The 24104-nt window shown below is 39.1% G+C and overlaps 1 protein-coding gene across 3 annotated transcripts in view; it reads left to right on the top strand.

The window, feature by feature from the left end:
• The first annotated feature begins 1955 nt into the window (after positions 1-1955).
• Positions 1956-24104, top strand: part of CHPT1 (choline phosphotransferase 1) — a 28541-nt gene continuing 6392 nt past the window's right edge. For all 3 annotated transcript variants that reach the window (XR_009404739.1, XM_059402246.1, XM_059402244.1), the window contains exons 1-5: positions 1956-2228; positions 14962-15109; positions 15395-15536; positions 19608-19692; positions 21651-21782. Coding sequence is in view for 2 of the 3 variants with exons in the window: in XM_059402246.1 (XP_059258229.1) it covers positions 1956-2228; positions 14962-15109; positions 15395-15536; positions 19608-19692; positions 21651-21782 (780 nt within the window). In the remaining variant the exon portion in view is untranslated. The remainder of the gene's footprint in view (positions 2229-14961; positions 15110-15394; positions 15537-19607; positions 19693-21650; positions 21783-24104) is intronic.

Here is a 24104-nt window from a genome sequence, read left to right as displayed (position 1 = left end):
TCACCAGATTTGGGGGATTTTTGTTACAGGTATCTGAATGTAAGCCCAGTTGAGTGTTTTTGTTTCTCACTGATTTTTAGGAATCCTTTATATAATCTGGGTACTAGTCAATGTGGATTTTATTTGAGGGAAATGCCTTTTCCTGGCTTGTGGCTTGTCTTTTCATTCTCCTTTGATGTTTTGATGTACACTAAAAATTAATTGTAACATAGTTAAATTTATTGTGGAAAAGGATTTCTCCTTGGATTATTCATGGTATTGATAAATTTAAAAAACCGATGTCCCCAAGTTTACTGTACATAAAACCAGCATAGTTAAAAGTGGATGTCATTCTGATTCCTTCCTGCATTTTTCAGCACTTTTTTTTTTTTCCACGTTAAAGATCAGGAGATGTATATTCAATGGATGGTTAGGTCTGTAGGAACCTTCATATTGCTCTAAGGAAGGGATTGCCAAACTCTTTCCTGTGACGGCCCAGACTAAATATTCCAGTGTTTGCAAGCCAATGTCTGTCACAACCACTGAACTCTGCTTTTGGAGGGATAAAGTACTGTAAACAATATGTGAGGCATAAGCATGGCTTTATCCATGGCACTGAAGTTTGAATTTCATATAATTTCACATCAAAAAAAAATTCTTTTGATTTTTTTCAGCCATTTTTAGCTCACAGGCTATACTAAAACAGGCGGCCGGGCTGGGCAGTAGTTTGCTGACTCCTCTCAGAGTGTTGTAATGAATCCTGTGGGACAAACCGCATCTGCTGAGAGATGTTGCCTAACACACTATCTCCAAGGCAGTTTCTGAGCTTGTTCTATGCCTTAGAACAGGACCAGGAAGTGAAAAAAAAAAGGCAAGTGGCAGTCTTAGCTCAGGCTGTGAAATATGTTTATGACAAGATGTCCCCTGCCTAAATGGGTGCATTGTGAGGTAAGGGGCTGCTGAACTACCATTGTGTGGCAAGTGTGCTTAGTCCACTCTGCAGTGGGAACACATTGCCTGGATCCATGTCCTCTACTCCCAGAGAAAGCTGCGTGTAAAAATATCCAGTTACTGGTATTGGATGCTGGGGGGGGGGGCATTTGGGTTTCAGCCATTCAGTCCCCTTTTCAGTAAATGTTTCAAAGTCCTGGTTTTTCTTTTCAACGCCTTGGTCTCTGAACCCTGAACCTTGAACGCCCAGGGAGTGTTCTGTAGAGCTAATTAATGGCAGGGACTCTGTCCTCAGGGTAGGAAGGAGAATTGTTTTTGTTGTGTGTTTATAAAGCAGGACCTCTTTTGGGGCAGACAGATGGGGTCATTAGGCCAGTGACCCAAGAGGTGCAAAAATCATGTTCTCACAAAACCCCCTCCCCCTCCTCCAAGACTCCACTGGCAGCGTCATCCTGCAGTGGTTAGCCAAAGGCCAGAGATACCCACACTAGGAGAACAGAGCTGTGCACAAGACCACACGTTGGAGGAAGCAGCCTCTAACTGCCCAGCCTGGGAGGATCCTTTAGTCACGGAAGCGCGGCCAGACGTCCCTGGAGAAGAATGGAACCTCTGGAGGCAGGTGCATCAGCCAGCCCCTTGGGGAAGTCAGTCCCTGGCACGTCCACCAGAAAGTTACTGTCTGCAGGACCCTAGTGGTAACCCGGTGGCTTCCGAGTACCGGCCCGATCCTCCCAGACACCTCGCCAGAGTCTCCCCAACCCCTCCCCTAAGATCCCCTCCTCGGAGGCCCCGCCCACCCCCGGCGGTCGCACCCGCGGCCGGGCCGCTCTGGGGGCAGGGGCCCCGGGACCTGGGGCAGCCCGGCCTGACCTCGACCTCACCCGAGCCGGCCCGACCGTCTAGTTCCACCCGGTCAGCGCAGGCCGGGGCCCACGGGCCCCTCCCTCCCCCCCCCCCCCCCCCCCCCCGCCCTGGCGCCCGGCTCGGGCCGCGCTCCCTCGCAGCGGCGGGGCCCGCAGGCGGCCATGGCGGCGGGCGCCGGGGGCAGGCCGGCGCCGCGCTGGCTGAAGGCGCTGGCCGAGCCGCTGAGCGCGGCGCAGCTGCGGCGGCTGGAGGAGCACCGCTACAGCGCGGCGGGCGTCTCGCTGCTCGAGCCGCCGCTGCAGATCTACTGGACCTGGCTGCTCCAGTGGATCCCGCTGTGGATGGCCCCCAACTCCATCACCCTCCTGGGCCTGGCCATCAACCTGCTAACCACCCTCCTGCTCATCTCCTACTGCCCCACGGCCACCGAGGAGGTAGGGCCCGCCTTCCGCTCGCGGCCCGCGCGGGGAGCCTCGGCCGCGGAGGAGGGACCCCCAACTGCTGTCCCGGGAACCCCGCGTTCCCAATCCCAGCCCCGCCCCAGTGCGCAGCTGTCCCGCCGCTGGAGGCGCCCGGGGAGCGGGGAGACCCCCGCGCGGATGACTCTCCCGGGGCGGGGTGGGGGTCAGACACAGCCACTGCCCCGCGCCGCGTCCGCCCCGGGACTCCCGCGGGCCGCCTGGAGGCTGTCGCGCCGCTACCTCAGGTCCGCGTCTACCTCGAGCCTCCGCGGGCGGCAGAGGGGTTGTCAAGGTCACTGCCTCAGCCCGGGTCCACTCCAGCCTCCCCCGGCCACTGAGAGCCCGGGGGCCGGCCTGTCCGGCCTCCACCCCGGTCTGGCGCGGAGCTGTGGGATGGATAAGCCGTCGGTTACTTTGCACACTGGGGGGAACTGAACGCCCCCATCTCCGGCCGGCCGGGCACCGCGGCCTGCGGTCGGGTTGGCCAAGCCCGAGTTACCCTTTGGACACTTTTATAATCGTTTCACAAGGTTGTGCTAGTGATCTGAAATTACTGGTAGCACTGATCAGAGATAAGTTACTTCCACGAGATAACTTCCTCTTTGCTTCATTGACATGCAAAACAAACTAAGGTATTAGCAAGGAGATAATCCTTACTATCGCGACCCAGGGATCCCGACAGCCGACGGATTTTAGCTGTGCGTATTTGACCTGTGTCGGAAATGAGAGTAAATAACGTCAGCTTCGGACAGCTGTTACTCGGAAGCACCGCACCCCGCGGGCTCAGTGGGGACAGGATTGGAGGCAGAGGAGGTTCACTCGCATTTTTAGCTTTAATGTGGAGTTCATGGAATAAATAACTCATTGCACATTCTGTGACACTGCTTTCTTTGCCCTCCAAATAGTGAAATCCCTTTTATAATCATATTTGAGTATAGGTTCTGTGGGGAACTAATTCAAATTAAGGTTGGGTAGCAGGAATACAATGGAAATATTTTAGGCCTTCCATGCTAGGCGTCCATTTTAAAAAATATTTAATGGAGCCTACGTTTTAAAATCCTATCTTGCCAGTCAATGCTTATGTTTATTACATAGGAGTTCTTGGCAGATGTTTGCATTGTGATTCATTTCCATCTTGTTTGCAAAAAAGTAAGTTTCTTTCGTTTTTGTTTTTTGCAGCCCGTTTGCAGAATTTCCTCAAGGCCTAGAGGTGGTTTTGCTAGAATGGAGGAGCTCTGAGTTTAGAAGTGGAAGGCTTGGGTTCCCATGGGGCTGCACCACACCATGGAAAGACCTGCTGGTCAGTTTTCCCATGTGTGAAATAGAAAATCATGCCTGCAGAACCAATTTCACAAGGATGCAGCGAGGATCAAATACCATATTACCTGAGGATAAATGTAGAAAATGGCACTTTGCACAACAAATTTAAAATATTACTCAACACATTAAAAATACCACTTTTTTTTAAAGAATTTTTTAATTTTCTTTTTTAAAGATTTTATTTATTTATTTGACAGAGAAATCACAAGTAGACGGAGAGGCAGGCAGAGAGAGAGAGAGGGAACAGGCTCCCTGCTGAGCAGAGAGCCCGATGCCGGACTCGATCCCAGGATCCTGAGATCATGACCTAAGCCGAAGGCAGCGGCTTAACCCACTGAGCCACCCAGGTGCCCCTAAAAATACCACTTTTAATAAAAATGTCCTGACAATGCATAAAAAATTTTATTTTTATTGGGCCTGAATTTGGCTAACAACATTTGGGCGCTTCTGATACTTGCCACATGAATGTGTCGATATTATTTCAGAACCATCTGTTGAGCGCTTAGAAAAGTCCAGGAGATGCTGTGTAGGAGTGTTAAGTGGGGCCTGATGGAAGAGGTAAAATTATGACTAATTTTTAGGCTCAGCCTCATTTAAAAAAAAAAAAAAAAAAAGGTTGGGGGAGTTGGGAATCTCAGATACACAAAAAAGTGGAAAAAATCAGAGTGGCCCCCAAAGAGTTAAAATAATAAGATGAAACTGAGAAGAGTTTCTGAAATGTATGATATTAGATCCTCCTGCACTTGCTTCTAAGTGGCTGCAGCCGTGAGGGGACAAGCCATTCATTACAGGATTCATATTGCAGGTTTGATAAAATCCCAGTAATCGCAGGAAAGAAGTAATGATAGTTCAAGATGCTTTGCTTTCACGTCACGGAGCTAGTAAATGACGGGACTTGATGACAAGATTCAGATCTAAGTCCATCTGACCCCAAAGCCTATGTATATATTTTCAACGCATCACCACCTTCTGGTCCAGAGTTTCTGCCTTTGTCTATGTTGTATGCAGGAAAAATTCCTTGTATATTATATAAGATTTAATCAGGTACGTAAAGTGCTTTCACATCCATTGTTGCCTTTGTGTTTTATATCTACCCAAGGAGGCTGGCAAGTTTTTTCCCTTCCTAGAATGGCCTTTCCACCATTTTAGTATTTCTTCTATCCATCCATCCTGAAGTAATAGTAGTATATATGTTTTTATTAAGAGGAATTTGAGGTCTGGAGGGTTAAGTGATTTTTAACCTGGATTAGAAAGTGTTTTCTGATTCTTAGCCTTAAGAATGAGTAGTGCTTTTCAAACTTGACAGATTGCTTCCAGAAAGAGGAAAAATACGTAAGGTTTTTGGATTTAGATGTTTTGGCTTCTGTACCCATATAGGATGACGTGTAGGCAGTGCTGACTAAGTATCTATATTAATAATAATACTTGATCTATTTTTTTAAACTACTGTTTTAACTTCTAGGACATAAATGGGGATGAAGGGAACTTAATAGAAAAAAATTAAATGATTCATATTAAGTTCTACAGTGTGTGTTCCTTTTTCTTCTTCTTCTTCTTTTCTACAATGGTGTTTTGAACTGCGTGTCATGCTGCTGTTTTTGTTAAGGAACTTTTCACTCCAGCCAAACTGAACTACTTGCTATATAGCAAGGATTTCTTTTTGTCCCTCTCTTTTCTCTTTCTCCTTCTTTCCTCCTGTCCTGCTTCCATCTCTCAATGCTCAGTTCTCACGACTTCCTTGTAAAATTTTTCTTCCTTCTCCAGAGTCTGTCCTCTAAAACTCCAGTAAAAATAACAGTATCAATGAACATTTACTGGGTCTTAACTGTGTATCAGGCATTATTTGAAGGTGCATTAGCCTGTTGTCTCATTTAATCCTCTAAACAACTTTATGAAGTGGTAGTATTATTATCCCCATTTTATAGATTAGGAAATTGAAGAGAAATTAACCTCTTTGGGGTAGGTAGCTTTAACTGAAGACCGGGATTCCAAGCCAGAATGCTATGCTTCAGCCGTGGGGCTTTGTAGGTCTCCTGGGGAACTTCTCCATTTTATTTTGGTTACGTGTGTCCTTACTGAGCAGGACAGTCTACCAACTTTTAAGTTCAGAGGAAGATTGCCGATTTGTACAGTCTGTACTGCACTTTGCATAACACAGAGGCTTAGTAAATATTCACTAAATTATTGTCTGCATGAATGAAATGGCATCTTGGAAGATGATGTTTTTCCACCCTCATCAGTTTAAGCGGGTCTTGGATTAAATAAGTATCAGTTGTTTGGCCTGGGGATTTTAACGAGAGTAAGCAAGAGTTAGGACTACTAGAGAAAAGTGGAACTGAATTGTCCCACTTCTCACCTGGATGAAGCGGTTCTATCTGAATGCTACTCTGTATGGAGTCCTTGACCGCGCCCCCCCCCCCCCCCCCCCCCCGCCCCATTCCTTGCTGCCTAGTCCTGAAATAGAATCACAGACTTAAACAGTTTGAAGGACTTTCGAGCCTACTTATTGCAATTCCTAAATTTGTATATAAGAAAACTCAGAAATTCGGATCTAATTCTTTAGGCTCCAGGCTAATGACACATCAGTGTCATTGATTAGAGCAAATAGATGCCTAGTATAGGGTCAGGTCAGAGGGCATTAATATATTTATTTTGTTAATGATGATAGAAAGTTGTACCAAAAACAACGTTTTTCTGAGAAGTCAGAAAGACCTTAAGAAATGGTTTGTTCCCTGTCAAAATGATTCAGATTATAGTTGCCTTTGCACTATAAAGTAAAGGGTTATTTGTTGGGGAATAATAAGAAAAGGCAACAATCTTTAGATTTTTACTCAGATTGTTCTCCTTGGTTTGGTTTCTTCAAAATATTGTATTTCCTTTTTTTTTTTTTTTTTAAGATTTATTTATTTATTTGACAGACAGAGATCACAAGTAGGCAAAGAGGCAGGCAGAGAGAGAGGAGGAAGCAAGCTCCCCGAGGAGCAGAGAGCCCGATTTGGGGTGATCCCAGGACCCCGGGATCATGACCTGACTGGAAGGCAGAGGCTTCAACCCACCAGGCCACATAGGCACCCCTGTATTTCCTTTTTTATTACCTGTCTCCATCGTTTTTTTCTTTTAACCAGATCAGTAACTTATCAGGCATCATTTATTAAGGCAGGACTCTTGTTAGGGAGTGGTCTAGTCTTAATAAAACAAAATAAAAACTCCAGCTCCTTTCCGGAGGTGGAAATTTGAAATTTGAGAAAGCAGGGCAGGGAAGGGAACTAAAATGAGGCAAGCAGTCACTTAGGCCTCGGGACTTAAGGAGGCACCAAAGGACCCTGATCCTGAGGGTAAATACAGCCTCAATTTCTGTACGAACCCCTGGTGGCTCACTGGCCTCACCATATTCTCAGCCTTGGCTGGAAGGAGCTTCTGCAGGTAATTGCTTTGGGGCTTGACTCTTTGACTCCTATGGTTTTCCTATACTTTATTATATAAGCTATTCCTCCTTGGACTTTTGACCTGGGCCTAGGCTCTGACCACTTGGGTTTTGCAACATTAAAGAGAACAGCTGTGAAAGCACCCAGTACAGTTGCTGTCAATGATCCATCTGGCCCAGGGATTCTCTTCATACCCCTCTGCCTTCCTATTTCCCTGGGCACAATGAGAGACTGGCGTTTTCAATAAGAACTTTAGTAAGTACTAAAGGTTTAAAAAAAGAGGGGGGAAAAGGACTATTCCCCCAAAATATAAAAAGAAAGCAAGCTACCTTTCAGAGTACAGATTTCTAAAGTCAGGAGAGAGCCCCGCTGGGCCTGAATTGCTGTTCAGACTGCATTTCTGTAAAATGCCTGCTTGTAATCTGCTTCATTTCCTGAAAATGGGTATGCTCTTCTCAAAAGCTGGCGGGTAACCAGACCTGAAGCCTGAAGATCTGCGTTGAAACCAGTATGTCGGGCGCCTGGGTGGCTCAGTGGATTAAGCCGCTGCCTTCGGCTCAGGTCATGATCTCAGGGTCCTGGGATCGAGTCCCGCATCGGGCTCTCTGCTCAGCGGGGAGCCTGCTTCCTCCTCTCTCTCTCTCTCTGCCTACTTGTGATCTCTCTCTGCCAAATAAATAAATAAAATCTTAAAAAAAAAAAAAAAAAGAAACCAGTATGTCCCCAGGCCCTTTCCTGATTGGGGACTGAGAATGATTTTACCAATCCGGACCACCCGCTTCTCTTGGAGCCTTTCAGGCCTCTGGTGGGGCCCTCCCTCTGTAAACAGGAAGTGCCCCATCAGCGACAGGCGCCTAGTCCACAACCTCTCAATCACACCACAGGGCTAGACCAGTGTCAGATTCGTGGTCTGTTAGAAATGCAATGAATTTTCTTTTGAAAATCCACTTTTTAAACCACATAACATTACATTTTTTCACATAGGCATGATCTGTCTTCTAATTTTCTTTCTTCCTACCTCTTATAAATGCACTTGATGTTTTTATAGAGAGAAAAGTCAATTGCTGTTTGGATAATTAAGTCTCCCCGATAGCAGCTGGCCCAACTGTTACTGGTTATATAATACTTTTTGCATGTGTGTCAGCTAATACCCAAGGCCATTTAAAGCAAAGAGATAATTTTTTTTAAGTATAAAAATTTTATATAAATAAGCATTATATAGTTCCAGTATTTCCTATATTTTAATTTGGGAAGATTTCTACTTTTGCATATAACTTATATATACTGTTTTTTATTTACTATTTTTCTTTACATCAACTTTAAATCTCTTCCTTTTTAAAGATGTGGACTCATTCTCAGCCTTAATATCTATAAAATCATAGATGTGATAACTATGCTAGCTTTTTTTATGCTAGCTCTTTTTTAAATTTGTTAGAATATTTCCAAAACCTATTAAAATAAAGACCTAATTATTAAAATAAAAAGTTGACCCATGAATCACCTAAAATTGTCTTATATCAGTAATAACAATAATAACAACAAGCTTAGTGAGCTCCTTCCATATGCCGGGCACTTTTCTCAACACTTTCCATGTAATACTTTGACTTTCACAGTGAGACAGGAGCAGTGATTATTTGTATGTTTGATAAAGGGAGACTGAGGCACTGGGAGGTTAAGTCATCCATACTCAGCTAGTGATGAAAGCAAGGATCTGGGTGCAGGTAGAGTCCACACTGCGCACTTTTTTTTTTCTAGATTTTATTTATTCATGAGAGAGACAGGCAGAAGGAGAAGCAAACTCCCTGTGGAGTAGGGAGCCCAGAGTGCAGGACTAGATCCTGAGCCGAAGGCCGACCCTTGACCAACTGAGCCAGCCAGGCATCCCAGATTGCATACTTCTAACCACTCTGCAGGAACAACTAAGGGCATAAATTTTTCCCTTTGGAAACCATTTTACCTGATAAGGAACAATTAGATCATCTAGTAATTTAGCTTCTGTGGTATGTACAGCAGATTTTAAAAACAGACAACATGTCTCATACCCATGAGAGAATTATATTCTAATATGAAAGAGGGGTCCTTGGAGACTATCTAGTCTAATAACATTTTTAATTATAGGAGACCTAAGTATGTGTTCCAGAAAATCAAGTATTTTAAGGTCCAGGCTTGTAAATGAAGTTTGTCCAGTGAGCAGAGATGTGCTTACTGATCACTTTCGAAATCTTTTCTTCCTTTTCTTGATGTATGTGTGCTCATTCAGACCCACTTAAAAAAAGAAGATAAGTAATTGGTTTATATGTGAGTGTTCTCTCTGACACAGTTATTTGTAATGAGAACAATTACCATATGGTCTGGTTCAGAACTCTGGTTTTTCTAATTATAAGATGAATAATAACAACCTATAATTCAGGTAACTAAAAAAGTAAAATTTCCCCAAGACTTATTTTTATACAGCTCTTTGTTAGTGGTGTAACTGAAAAGCAATTTAAATTTATTAGTGTTTTTTTTTAAATGACTGGGGATTGATTGATTCTTAGTAATAATTTTGTTTTCTAGAATAAATTTACATAATAATTTTTCATCAAATAATGCAAGATTCATCATTAGTGAAGTTATCACTTAATTGTGGTGTAGCCACATTATTGAATACCATGTCATCATTTACAAGATTGATGTAGGTCTTGATGGTTGACCTGAAAAGCTTCCTATGGCATATTCTTTAAATTCTGATCCTAAAAGATACAGTAGATACTTTGAAAATTATATAATTTAAAACTTTAAATGTTAGGAATCTAATATTACCTGGAGAAGTTCTACTTTTTTGGACTAGGTTCCTTCTATAGTAGTATTTTGATAAATTGCTTGTGACTTTATAATGAGTAATCCAGGCCTGACTGTTCCATGCTTATGTTGAAAATTTTTGAAAGTTCACATGAAAAGATAAAATGAGTTGGGGTGGCTTTTGTAGATCCTCCTTCAACCTGGAGTCTCTTCTGTAATTAAACCTGTTTTGAGAAGACTTCTGGAAGGAAGGGTCCTGTGGTTCCTGGATCTCCAACCTGGAGTCAGTTTTGCAGAGAAAACAGGTTAGGAAGGAAGATGACAATTTGCAGGCTATTTAATAGCTTTCTTCAGGTGGAGTTGGAGCTGATGACATCCGGGAAAATGAAAGATAAGTTTGACCTTTGTGGCATTGGGGAGACTGGAAATGAATGAACCAGGTACTGGGGACTAGTGTGCCTTCCTGGGTTTAAAAGGAGGCAAGCATCACATGGCTTCCAGCCATTACCTTAGGCTCTTTACACTTGAAATTGGTTGTGTGGGCAGGAGAGCGCTTCTCAGCAGGTCTGAAGGATTAAGTCGGATGTGAAGTAAGAATTCAGGTCTATGCAGCCTGTGGTCTGATGGAGCCCTTATCCTAAGGGCAGGGCAGAAGACCCGGGTCTGATTCTCAGGCCCAGTCTGGCCACTGGATGGGATGTGATCAGTCCTCTCTAAGTTTTACTTTCGACTTTAATAAAAAGAACATGATAGCTGCCCTGTCTCTGTGGATTGCTGTATCAAATAAAACAGTGCTGGAAAATGCCCTTTGTTGTACTGTCTAAGATAACGTTACTGCCTTTCCAATCTGACTACTATTGATGTTCTGATCCTGCAACAGGGATCTGGTCACTGACTCATGAGTAAACCTCGTGTTTTCCAGGCCTCAACCTTCATTTAGGCCGAGACCCCCTCTCTTGTTTCCTTGTTCAAATTCCCCTGCGTTCTTTACCCATTTAAACCCTAAATCTTAACTCTAGTAGCTTAATGATGTAGTTTTAAACTAGTCAACAAGTCTTCCTTTCCTTTTTCCAAATGATGAGCAGAGTCCACCTTCAACTATGGTGTCCAGGAGTGACCAAATTTATCTCAGTATGGATTTCCATTAACACTTTGACCTTTGAACTTGCCTGCTGCCAGTCTACCAAATCAGAGGTCAGAAATAGGCTTTTAACATGGACCTTGGCTCCATTGTCTCAGTATAAGAAGGTTCTGTGCATAGAAGGGAGAAATGGAATACCTCTCAGGTAGATGATGTTCTTCAGAAGTCTGTCATGTAGGGGGAAGGTACTTGGTGGAAAATAGATCAGAAAAGTGACTTTATGTCCTTCTAGAAATTTTAATAACTTCAATTTCCAATTTTACATAGATTTGAAATATAACTTTGCTTTCCTTTGGTTATCGAAATTAATACAATATAATTTTTCCTGGTAGGAAAAAATAGTTAAGAATTTACTAGTTTGAAAAGAGTCACCGGGCTTGTTCTATGCAAAACACTTTGGTATTCTTTCAAGAAAGATTCTAGGAAAAACTCAGATGGTTTGTTTCGTTTTGCTTTTTCCACTTTTGTACTGCTGTAAGGATTTACCAATTCTGTTTTTTTAGCCCCCTCCTAATTGTTTCATAGTTTGCAGATAAGCCTTTAAAAACATGCTAATCAGAATTGAATGTAGTGTTTAAGCTTTTAATTTTTTTACTAAGTTTTCATTTTAATTTCAACATAGTTAACGTACATTCGTGTGTTAGTTTCAGGTGTATGATATAATGATTCAATTCTATACCTTATTCAGTGCTCATCACAAGGGCAGTCCTTCATCCCTGTCCCCTATTTCACCCAGCTCCCCTCTCCCCTCCCCTCTGGTAACCCTCTGTTTGTTCTCCATAGTTAAGAGTCCATTTTGGGGGGTTTGTCTCTTTTTTTTCCCTTGTTCATTTATTTTGTTTCTTAAATTCCACATATGAGTGAGATCATACGGTATTTGTCTTTCTCAGATTATTTCACTTATTACACTCTCTAGTTCCGTACATATTGTTGCAAAAGGCAAGATTTTCATTCTTTTTATGGATGTATATATGCCACATCTTCTTTATTCATTCATCTACCGAAGGACACTTGGGCTGCTTCCATAATTTGGCTATTGTAAATAATGCTGCAATAAACATGAGGTGCATATACACTTTAAAATCAGTGTTTTCATACTCTTTGGTTAAATACCCAGTAGTGTGATTACTGGGCCTTAGGGTAGTTCTATTTTAAATTTTCTGAGGAACCTCCAGACTGTTTTCCATCGTGGCTGCACCAGTTTGCATTCCTACCCACAGTGCACAAGTGTTCCTTCTTCCCCAAATCCTCACCAGTGCTTATTGTTTCTTTGACTGTGGTATTTTAATATGCATATTCATAACTCAGGTTGCTTCTCTTCTTCAATTATTTCTAACTTATGCTGCTTGTCTTTTAAGTGGAAGAGACTTAGTAAGCCCTTTTAAGCAATTAGTAGTGTCATCATTAATACTGGGCATCTAATATTTAAAAATGAAGTTTTTATTAAAGTAGGTTCAGTGTAAACTTCTATTTACTTAGAAAGATTGAGGAACAAGATAGCAGGTTGATTGGATATTTGTAGAATTCTCCAATAAACCATACAAAGATTGGTATTTTAAAAACTATATTTGCCACTGAAAGTATACAAAACAACTTAATGAGAATAGCTAACCTTTACTGAGCACTTACTATGTGCCAGGCTCTGTATAAATAGCTATCTTAGAATTTTTTCATCTGACAGAACTGTGAGTATTCATACCCTACAGGTGCGTAACTATGGTTTAGAGAGGTTGAGTGACTTGCCCAAGATTATTTGGCTATTAAATGAGAGTCAAGGACTCAAACAAGATCTAACTTCAAAACCCTACTTCCTTGTGTAAACCTGGCGATTCACAGACCTGTACCCCTGGGGATAAAAATATATGTTTATAAAAAAATTTTTTTAAATTATTTTTAAAAAACAACCCTACTTCTTAATAATATTGCTGTATTTCCTCTCTACCACATAGAAATCTGGGTTGACCATTCGTACCATCACGTAAGTCCCTGATGAAGAAGAGTATATTTACAAAGTGCTTGAAGAAAAGAGTGGTCATTTTAAAATCTCTTTTTCTCTGTCTTGTTCAAATTGCATCATTTTTGTTCACCTGTCTTCAAGTTTACAGACTCTTTCTTTTGTCAGTATCTACACTTCTGTATATAATGTTTCTGTTTTTCTCTGGCTTCTGATTATGATGTGCCTTGGTGGGTTTTAAAAAAAATACTTATTCTGGTTGGTGTTTGAGCTTCTTGGATATGCAAGTTTATAAATTTCATCAAATTTGGAAATCCTTCAGCCATTATTTCTTATATTTTTCATGTTCAGCTATCTCTTCTCTTCCCCGAGACGCCGATAAAAATGTTAGACTGCTTCTGCTGTCCCACCAGTCAGTGATACCCAAGATCAATTATCGGTAGTCTTTTTTCTTCCTTTGTATAATTTTAGATAGTTTCCATTAGTAGTCTCCAAGTTCATTGATCTTTTCTTCTGCATTGTCCAATTTTATCTAGTATATTTTACATTTCAAATACTGTTTTTAATATTAATGGGTTTCACTTGAGTCTTTTATGTTTTCTTTCCCCCTTCTTGGACATGTGAAGCATATTTATAATAACTTTTAATGGCCTCATCTAATTCCATTTTTCTGTCATTTCCTGGGTCTGATTGTATTAATTGTTTTTACTTCTAGTTGTAGAACATACTCTCCTGCCTCTTTGCATGATTGGTAATTTTTGATTAGATACCAGACATTATGAATTTTATATCTTTGGGTACTAGGTTTTTTTAAATCCCTTTAAGATATTGTACTTTGGGGGCGCCTGGGTGGCTCAGTGGGTTAAGCCCCTGCCTTCGGCTCAGGTCATGATCTCAGGGTCCTGGGATCGAGTCCCGCATCAGGCTCTTTGCTCAGCAGGAAGCCTGCTTCCCTTTCTCTCTCTCTGCCTGCCTCTCCATCTACTTGTGATTTCTCTCTGTCAAATAAATAAATAAAATCTTAAAAAAAAAAAGATATTGTACTTTGTACTGACTATAGTTTAGTTAAATAGGACCTGTTGGGTTCTTTTGAGGCTGGACTTTATGTCTGTTAGGACTCTACCAAGAGGCGTTTAACTTGGGCTAATTTCTCGCCACTGCTAAGGCAATACATTTCTGTTAACTCTACCCAATGTCCTAGGCATTACAGAGTCTTTCTGCTGTGCCTGGTGGGAACATGAAAAATTCTCAGCTTTATGTGGCCTTCAAGAATTATGCAGCCTTGTACTGTTCAATGTTTCTTTCCCTCGCCTTGGTTAATAGTTTTATTTCATTCAGGCACAGGTCACTTCTCAGCCAAAGACTCAAAGGTACTCTTCTGTAGATCTTGTGTTCCTCTTTTCTCTGGTACTGTGCTCCACAAATTCTAGCTGTTTTGACCTTTCTGAATTCTGCTACGCTTCTCCTCATCATATCAAGATCACTGGACTCTGTTCAGGTTCCCCATTCCTATGCTGTGGTCTGCCTGTGGGTCCTAAGCTGGAGTAGTTACAGGGCTCACCTCATGTTTCCCTCTGTCAGGGATCACAGTGCTTCACCGCCTGCAGTGTCTGAAAACTTACTTCATTTATTTTACTGCTTTTCTGGTTATATAAGGTGGGAGAATAGATCCAGTTCCCCGATACTCCATCGTGAGCAGAGTTCTGTGGTTTGTCTTTAAGATATTTTTCATAGCAAAATCTTACTGAATAATTTCAAATCTAGTGCCATATGTAAGTAATATATTGAAAGAGCTGTGGATTAGGAACTAAAATCAGTGTCCTAATCCTTGCTCATTTAGTTTTTGTGTTTCTCGCAGTATGGGCTTCTTTGTCCCTCTATCCACATGACTTAGAACAGTTCGTTTGATTTCTCAATTTAGTTCTCATCTGTATAAGGAGGGTTATGAATGTTTTTTATAACACTCTGAGGTGATGTAAGATGAGAACACAAGAAAATGTGTCAATTGGCTTAGGTTGAACTATTTTCAAAGAGAAGCTAGCTTGTTGTCATTTAAGAGTATTTATTATTTACGTTTATTTTTAGGCACCATACTGGACATACCTTTTATGTGCACTGGGACTCTTTATCTATCAGTCACTGGATGCTATTGATGGGAAACAAGCCAGAAGGACAAATTCTTGTTCCCCTTTAGGGGAACTTTTTGACCATGGTTGTGACTCTCTTTCCACAGGTAAGTTAATGAAGGTTTTCTTTTTCTTTTTCTTTCTTTTTTTGCTGATGGCTCAAAAACTAAAAATGGACTGAGCTGTTCGAATGGTCAGTTTTGGTGGTAAGTGTGCATTTGGGAGCAAATTTGCATAGTGTATTTTGTGAAAGTATGTTCAAAAATTAATTTTCTTTAGTGCACCATAATGTAATTACATTTTTTTAAAAATTGTATTTCTAAATAGTACATGGAAATTATTTCATTAATTATTTTTAATTCTTAATAGTTCTTAAACCTTGTTTCTTTCAGTATTTATGGCAATTGGAGCTTCAATTGCGGTGCGCTTAGGAACTCATCCTGACTGGTTGTTTTTCTGCTCTTTTATTGGGATGTTCATGTTTTATTGTGCTCATTGGCAGACTTATGTTTCAGGCGTGTTGAGGTTTGGAAAGTAAGTATGTTTTTTAAGTTGTACATTTTAAAATATAATTCAGTTTATTTTCACAATCTTAAATTTTACTTATCCGTAAGGAGAACAAAACTTCAATCAAGAATTTAAATTATCTTTTAATTTATTGGCACATCCATAAATGCTACACGTTAAGTCTTGTTAGGTATTCTGCATCATAAATAGTTATATATTCGATAATAATTTTTTTTCCCCCTTTTTCCACTTTAATAACTTACTAACCCAAGCTTACATTATACAGGAGAAAGAGAAAAATAAGGGGCCTGGATAATATAGAAAAAGAATATGCAGTAACTGTAAACAGCATTTGATTTATATAATAAAATAATGAAATACAGAATGTAAAGGTCCTTTTTGGTCAAATCTTCAGTGCCCAACAAGGGGCCACCTGTTACAACAGTCACCATCAACAGGTAATTGTGAGACTCTTCAGTTGTGGTAGGCAGTTGATGAGATAATGTAAAAATACCTTGAAAATGTTAGAGCTAAACATTAGATGATAAACCTCTGATGCCTCTTTCTTGGACACCAGGAAGTAGTGCATGAAGCAGGAGCCCAGTACTCTTCCTGTTTCCCATTAGCTCCTTCTCTGCCTGATCCTTTAGGAACTATCTGCCATTGGCTCATTCTCGACTCTGCCTTCCCATGTCTACTGATTCTTTTTGGCCCCTCTTTTATTGCTACATAGGAGAAACAGCTCTGGAAAAAAAAAACCCAAAAAACCAACAACAACAAAAAACAAACCCAAAACCTCTGATGATGATAAAAATGAGAGAAGCTCAAATCTGTGGATCATGTAACAGAGAGAAAGCCTTAGGCAACACATCACATTGATTCCTAAATAATGGGATAATTGCAGCTACCATCTAGAGCACTTGCATGTTGCAGGCACTATACTAAGTACTTTACATGCATTATCTCATTTTTTCCTCACATTAACCTCCTCTGTACAAATGAAGCAGAGATTCTGTAATGTTCTTGTACTGCTAATAAGTATAGAGCCAGGGTTAAAACTCAAGTCTGTTTGATTCCAAACTCCATACTCTTAGTGACTGCTATTCAGTTCTATGAGATCAGCAATGTGTTAGATTCTGTAGAAGGATACAAAAATGCATTCTTTAAAAATTCCTGTTTTAGGGATTTTTGGTATACTGTATTAAAGGAAAGAGATAATACTTCTGTGACACAGTTAATGTAGTCCATCACCAAGTGTAAAATAACTTGCTCTAGGTTTCCTTAAGCACTGAAGAAATCCTAAGTAAGGGGAAGGGCTCTATAGTCTGAATTAGCTTAAGAAAGCTTTTATGGAAAATGTGAGTCTAGGTGATTCCTTATCTACTGATCAAGAGCCCAAGTGTCAAAAAGCCTGCCTTAAAATTCAAGGCAACTATGTGAAGTTTAGAATCTGTATCTATTTATAAATTAAGATATGCTAAAATAGAAAAGTAGCTTTACAAAATCTACGGCTTTTTAATTTGCTGAACTTGCTATGGTAAACTAGAGTAATGTAATAATGCAGTGTTCTGGTTAATTATTATTGGTGTCACTATTTAATGACTAACATTTTACCTGTTTGGCTTCTAACTTCATTAAAAATCTTTCTAAAATGAATTCGTTCATCCTGGCCTAGTTGTAAATTTTACACTCATTTGCTGTTGATTGAGAGCCTAATGCGTGCCTAGAACTGGAGATACAAAGATGAGTTTCTTATGAATGGACTATGCCAGACAAATTGGAGTAGAAGCACTAGGGAGAAGCATGAGGAAAGAAAGTACTGAGAACATTAGGAAAATGACTATTGTGATTGGGGCTCCAGCACATAGGGGCAGGAGGAGACCCTACAGTGCTGGGGCTAGGCAGCCTTTTAAAATACTAACACTGTGGGGTGCCTGGGTGACTCAGTCAGTTAAGCTTCCATGTCTGACTCTTGATTTTGGCTCTGGTCAAGGTCTGTTTGTGAGATTGAGCCCTGCATGGGCTCCACACTGGGTGTGGAACCTGCTTAAGATTCTCTTGCCCCCAAATTTAAATTAAAAATAGTAACACTGAATGGCAGAGATCCTAGTATAACTAGGATATAGTATAGGATATAGTACACTAGTATAACTAGTATATTTTTTTACTTTGTCAAAGTAAAAATGTCATGGAGCATTGAGTAAGTAGATTGATGGTTTAGTTTAACATTACAAGAAGGATCTACATATAGGATATCAACCATGCCTTTGGCAAAACTTAACACACTGTGTCAGTATCAATTGTCTGTTGGCTGGTATGGATTTCCCGATCCTTATTTGGGTTACTTAGTTCATTGAGAGAAAGCTTGTTCTGTTTCCTACCAGCTTTCCTAGTTGCTACTAGTCACTAGTCATAACCTAGAAAAATTATGGATAATTAAATATAATTCTACTTTTGTTACTGGAAAAAGAGCACAAAACTCTGATAATGACTCATAAGTGTAGTAGGAAAAGTGCTGGCTCTGAGGCATTTTCCTATGGCAATAAATATTTAGCTGTTCCAGTGTAGGCATGGAAAATCATTTAAGTTTCCCTCTCCAAAAAATTTATCAGAATAATTTATAGCTGATTAGACTCATAATAGATGTTCAGTAGATGTTAAACCTTTCTTCCTTTTTCTCTACAAAGTACTACTTGTTATATTATTATGTTTACTTTTTTCAACTAACTTCCTGCTGGAGGCCTTGGTTTACCTGTTACTGGTCTTACAAATACTGGGTATCATTTTTTACGTTTTCTTTTTATTTGTGGGTTAATGTTCAGTTCACCTCCTACTAACTGCCCCCTAAGTAGCTTAGTCTAGAAGTCTTTTATTCCCTGTCTGGTTTTATTTTGTCATATAATTGCTGCATATCTTGTATTTGCAGAGCAATAAGTATTCCTCTAGCATCCAAAGACTCCAGGGCATCCATGCAGAGATGTAAAGTAGATAGACATAAAAAATCTGGAGCTCAGCAGGAAAAAAAGATGTGGATTTGGAGATAGGGATTTTGATGTCCTTAGCCTACAGATGGTAGTCTTAGATAGAATTGTTCAGAAAATCTAAAAGGAGAAAAGATGGAATTCTGGAAGTAGTAGCATTTAAGATGTGGAAGAAGCAGCAGTCTAGGAGGGAGCCTGAGAAGAGCTTCCAGTAAGGTAGGTGAATCAGGAGAGAGCATGGAATAAATAACATAGCAAAACATTTTAAGAAAGAGGGAATGATCAGCATTTTAAGTATTGCAGAGAAATTAGCCAAGGTATTAACTGAAATATATCCCTTAGATTTGATAAATTGGAAGTCACTGTTTACCTTAAACAGTTTTAGTAGAATGGGGCCAAAGACCAGACTACAGTGGATTAAGCAGCAAATATGAAGAAGAGGAAATTACAAATATGGACTACATTTCAGTTAGCCTGTGTATGGAGCAAAGGAGATAGAGGAGTCAGTCGATAGCTTCAGGCAATGCAGACTGGAGACTGATGTTGTTTTAGTGGGTTTTTTTAAAAAATGAACTTAACTATGTTCATATATTAGGGGAAAATGTCTATGGAAACCAAAAAGCTGTAGTGACTGTTAGTAACCTAATAAAGCTGTTTTAACTTTCCCTACTCTTCAAGTGAAATTCACTTGGGAGTGTTTTCAATTTGTCTTAAGTCATCTGGTTGTTTTTATATTATTATAATTTTTCCTCATTACAAGAGTAATACATGATTGTTATTTAAAAATTCAAACTTTACAGAAGTACATAAAGCAGAAAGTAAAATCCTTCTGTAATCTCAATGATAACTGCTCTCAGCAATTTTATACATGCTGTACAAGCTTACCCCATCCCAACCTGTGCATATCCTAATGTTTACCTCTCTGTGAGCCCCTGTTGTTCAGTGGGCTTTTCATTTAATCATGTAAATCGATAATTCAGTGATGGAACAGAAGGTACAATAAGCTAAGCCTGAAAAGATTCTTCTATCTTTGATATTTAACCTATGGTTAACTGACTTTCACATTTATGAATTTTATTTACAAATACCTTTTCTATTCTTTGTCCTCTCTTTTTAGAGTGGATGTAACTGAAATTCAGTTAGCTTTAGTGATGGTCTTCGTGTTGTCTACATTTGGAGGAGCAACAATGTGGGACTATACGGTAAATCTGAATATTTAAATTTACATTTCAGTACTTAACAAATATTTAGGAAAAAATGCATTGTTAATTTTCTTCAGAAATTCTTGGCATTGTTTTTAATGATCATACCACTTCTTAACCTTTGTTCTTCATTTTATAATTTTATTGTCTTATATACCTTATTTTGGCACTTTCCCCTATGCATGAATATATTACCACATAGAAGAAAATGACCCCATTACCCTAATACAAAATTTTAACACACTAGTTGAACTACCTTTTCCAGGCCAAAATCTATCTCATAAAATAGATATATAAAAAAGTAAACTCAGTAAAATATTTTACTTTTGAAACTTGTCCCTCAATATTAGGAAAGAAAAGTTAATAATTTGCATTTTTAAATAATCTACAATGAGGTAAAGTTGCCCATATTAAGGAGTGTTTTTACTTTCTGCCCCGTTGGCCTCAGTATTCTGACAAAAGTTAATTCTTGGGAGGCCACTGTTACATATCCGTGGTTTGCATAGAAAGAGAATTTATAAAGAAATAAATTATTCTGTCTCTATGACCCAAGTCCATAACACTTGCTGACTCACAACCTCCTGCCCATAGATATAAGAATAATAAGGATAATATCAATAGCCAACAACTAACATTTATTGAACAAACACCTTATGTTCCCACAGTTTACCATCACTGTTTTATCTGACCCTCAGAACAATTCTATGAAATAGATACTATGATTATTCTGTTTTATAAGTAAGTCTTAGAATAATTAAGTAATTTGTCCAAGGACACATGGCTAGTAAGTACTGGAATTAAGAAGACAGATTCCAGATTCTGTGTTTTTAATCACTCAGATATATACCTCCAGTAAAAATAGTAAGAGATACAAAACTAAACATACTCTTACCATAGGATCCAGCGACCGTGCTCTTTGATATTTACCCATATAAGCAGAAAACTTATGTCCACACAAAAACCTGAACTCGGATGTTTACAGCGGCTTTATTAATAATTGCCAAAACTTGGAAGCAACCAAGATGTCCTTCAGTAGGTGAATGGATGAATTATGCCACATGCACGCAATGGAATATTATTCAGTGTTGAAAAGAAAGCTCTATCAAGACATAAAAAGACATGGAGGGATCTTATATACATACTACTTAGTGAAAGAAACCAATTTGAAAAGGCGACTACATATATTATATGATTCCAGCTATATAACATTCTGGAAAAGGCAAAATAATGGAGACAGTGAAAAGATCAGCAGTTACCAAAGGTTATGGGGAATGGAGGAATAAGAGACAAAGCCCAGCATATTTTTAGGGCAGTGAAACTATTCTGTATGATATACTATAATGATGGAAACTTGTCATTATGCATTTGTCTAAACTCATAGAAAGTACGTATCACCAAGAGTAAGCTATTATGTGAACTATAGCTTTTGGGTGATAATAATGATATATTGGCAACTTATTATTACTGTTTTTTAAATCCTTTGCTGCCTTGGGAAGTTTTCTTGAAGAGCAAATTGACCAACAGGTAAATATATTGCTAGAGATTTAATCCTGGATATTAACTACACAAAAGTCTTACATGCACACACATTGTGATATTTGTCACATTCATGATGCAGATCATGGTGTCTGACTTTTCCTGTGATGCAGTCTTTTAGAGGTACTAAATTCAAGGGAACTATCCTTTTTCATGTTTAAGTCAGATGAAGGTTTATGAGATTAAATATATCATCACGGTTATGTAGACTTCCCTGAATTTGGTGGATTCATTTTTCACTTACTAGATAAAACCATTAAAAGAAAAGTTACCACTGTAGGCTATATTTAGGAGTTAAGATTTGATTATAAGAAAAAGGATAGCTTATCATATAATGTCATATTATAATGTTTCTTTACTATTTAATAGGAAAAGAAATTCTTATTTTCTTAACGATTTATTTCTTTCCTCTACCCCTAAAGATACCCATTCTAGAAATAAAATTGAAGATCTTTCCAGTTCTTGGAGTAGTAGGTGGCGCAATATTTTCCTGTTCAAATTATTTCCATGTTATCCTCCATGGTGGTGTTGGGAAGAATGGATCCACTATAGCAGTAAGATACTAATTTCATCATCACTTAGTATTAATTTTATTACAAGTTTTATTATTATCAGATACAGAGATACTAAAAACATTCCAATGTTCCAAGAATGGGGAAGGGAACCGCACATAATACAAGAAGTATTTTAAAAAGTTTGTACTGGGGGTGCTTGGGGTGGCTCAGTGGTTAAGCAGCTGCCTTCTGCTCAGGACGTGATCCCAGGGTCCTGGCATGGAGACTCACATTGGGCTCCCTGCTAAGTAGGGAGTCTGCTTCTCCCTCTCCCTCTTCCTGCTGCTGCTCCCTCTGCTTGTGCTCTCTCCTTTGCATGCTCTCTCTCAAATAAAATCTTTAAAAAAAAAAAAAAGTTTTGACTGATAAAGCATTTTTCCTTTCTTTTTTTTTTTTTTAAAGATTTTATTTATTTACTTGACAGACAGAGATCACAAGTAGGCAGAGAGGCAGAGAGAGAGGAGGAAGCAGGCTCCCTGCTGAGCAGAGAGCCTGATGTGGGGCTTGATCCCAGGACCCTGGGATCATGACCTGAGCCAAAAGCAGAGGCTTAACCCACTGAGTCACCCAGGCGCCCCAAGCATTTTTCCTTTCTACAGCCTTTTTCTTAAGACTTTTCTGACATCCTGTTGTTTTTTTTTTTTTTTTTAAATATTTTATTTATTTATTTGACAGAGAGAGATCACAGGTAGGTAGAGAGGCTGGCAGAGAGAGAGAGAGAGAGGGAAGCAGGCTCCCCGCCGAGCAGAGAGCCCGACGTGGGACTCGATCCCAGGACCCTGAGATCATGACCTGAGCTGAAGACAGCGGCTTAACCCACTGAGCCACCCAGGCGCCCCTCTGACATCCTGTTTATCATCCACTGTCTCATTACTGTACAACTCTGAGTGGCCATTTGTTTTCTTGTGCCTTACACTAATAGGGGAGAGGAGAAGAGGAAAAGAGTTCCTTATTTAATAGCAAGAAAGTTGCCAAAGGTCATGCATGGTTTCACATACAGGGCAATTTATTACTCAAGAAATAAATGTTACAGACATTTCACTGGAATATATTTTAAAAATTATTCTTATATTTTAAAAGGTGAAATTTTAAACCTTAATTCTTATGTTGAATAGGTACACCTTGTGTTTCTGGGTTTTTTTTTTTTTACACTTTGCTCATGCTATAATACTTTTGTATTTATTCATCTATATATATATTTATTTTTTTAAAACTTCTTCAATACTTTTATGTGGGAAAAAGTCAGAATTCTTGCCAACTTCTAAACATAGTATCTATTTTTTTTTTAAAGACTTTATTTATTTATTAGAGAGAGAGCATGAGAAGGGAGAGGTCAGAGGGAGAAGCAGACTCCCTGTTGAGCAGGGAGCCTGATGTGGGACTCAATCCCGGGACTCCAGGATCATGACCTAAACCAAAAGCAGTTGCTTAACCAACTGAGCCACCCAGGATCCTCAGCAGCAGATTTTCTTGAAAAAAATCTACAAAACCATAATACAGATAAAAGCACTATTAGTCTAAATTTTTATAACTTATTAACATATACATATTTTATTATATGTAATATGTATATTTTATTATATGTATCATATACATATGTATACTATATATGTAGTAGACATATTTTATTATGCATAGTTTGTATAATAGTATTGTGTTTATAATCTTACTACTGTAATTCTGGTAGTATTCTAGCAGTAATTATTCTAATAATTATTCTAGTAAATTCTAAATTATAGAATTTACTAGTAAATTTATGTTATATAAATTTATATAAATAAATATGTTATATAAATTTACTAGTAAATTCTAATATAACATATAAACAATAAACAATAATGCTATTTTAATGAGTATATTTAAATTGGTAGTTCTAGATTTAGTAAACCTTAATACCAAATTTATTTCAGTATTTTGTTTGGGATAAGCAGTACTGAGAGAATCTGATTAACATGGATAAAAATGTAATGGGTTGGATTTACAGTGTTACGCAAGAGAGCATTTGCAGTCTAAACCCAAAAAAGGCAAGGGTGAGGGGTATTGATATATAGGGAGACTAGGGCAGAATTAAACTTTTCCTATCAGTGTAACATTAATGTATTTTATAAAATTGGGAGGTTGGGGTGCCTGGCAGGCTTAGTTGATAGAGCATGTGACTCTTGATCTCGGGGTTATAAGTTCAAGCCCCACTTTGGGTGTAAAGATTAGTTAAAAATATAATTTAAAAAAATAAGTAAAAAAATTGGCAGGTTAAAGCTTTATTTCGATATCTGCACAAAAATATGTTAACTTGACAATCAAATATCGATGGCTTTCAGCATA

Source organism: Mustela nigripes, chromosome 6 (assembly GCF_022355385.1).
Source record: "Mustela nigripes isolate SB6536 chromosome 6, MUSNIG.SB6536, whole genome shotgun sequence".
In the NCBI taxonomy this organism is placed as follows: Eukaryota; Metazoa; Chordata; class Mammalia; order Carnivora; family Mustelidae; genus Mustela; species Mustela nigripes.
This window is presented reverse-complemented; position numbering and strand designations above follow the sequence as displayed.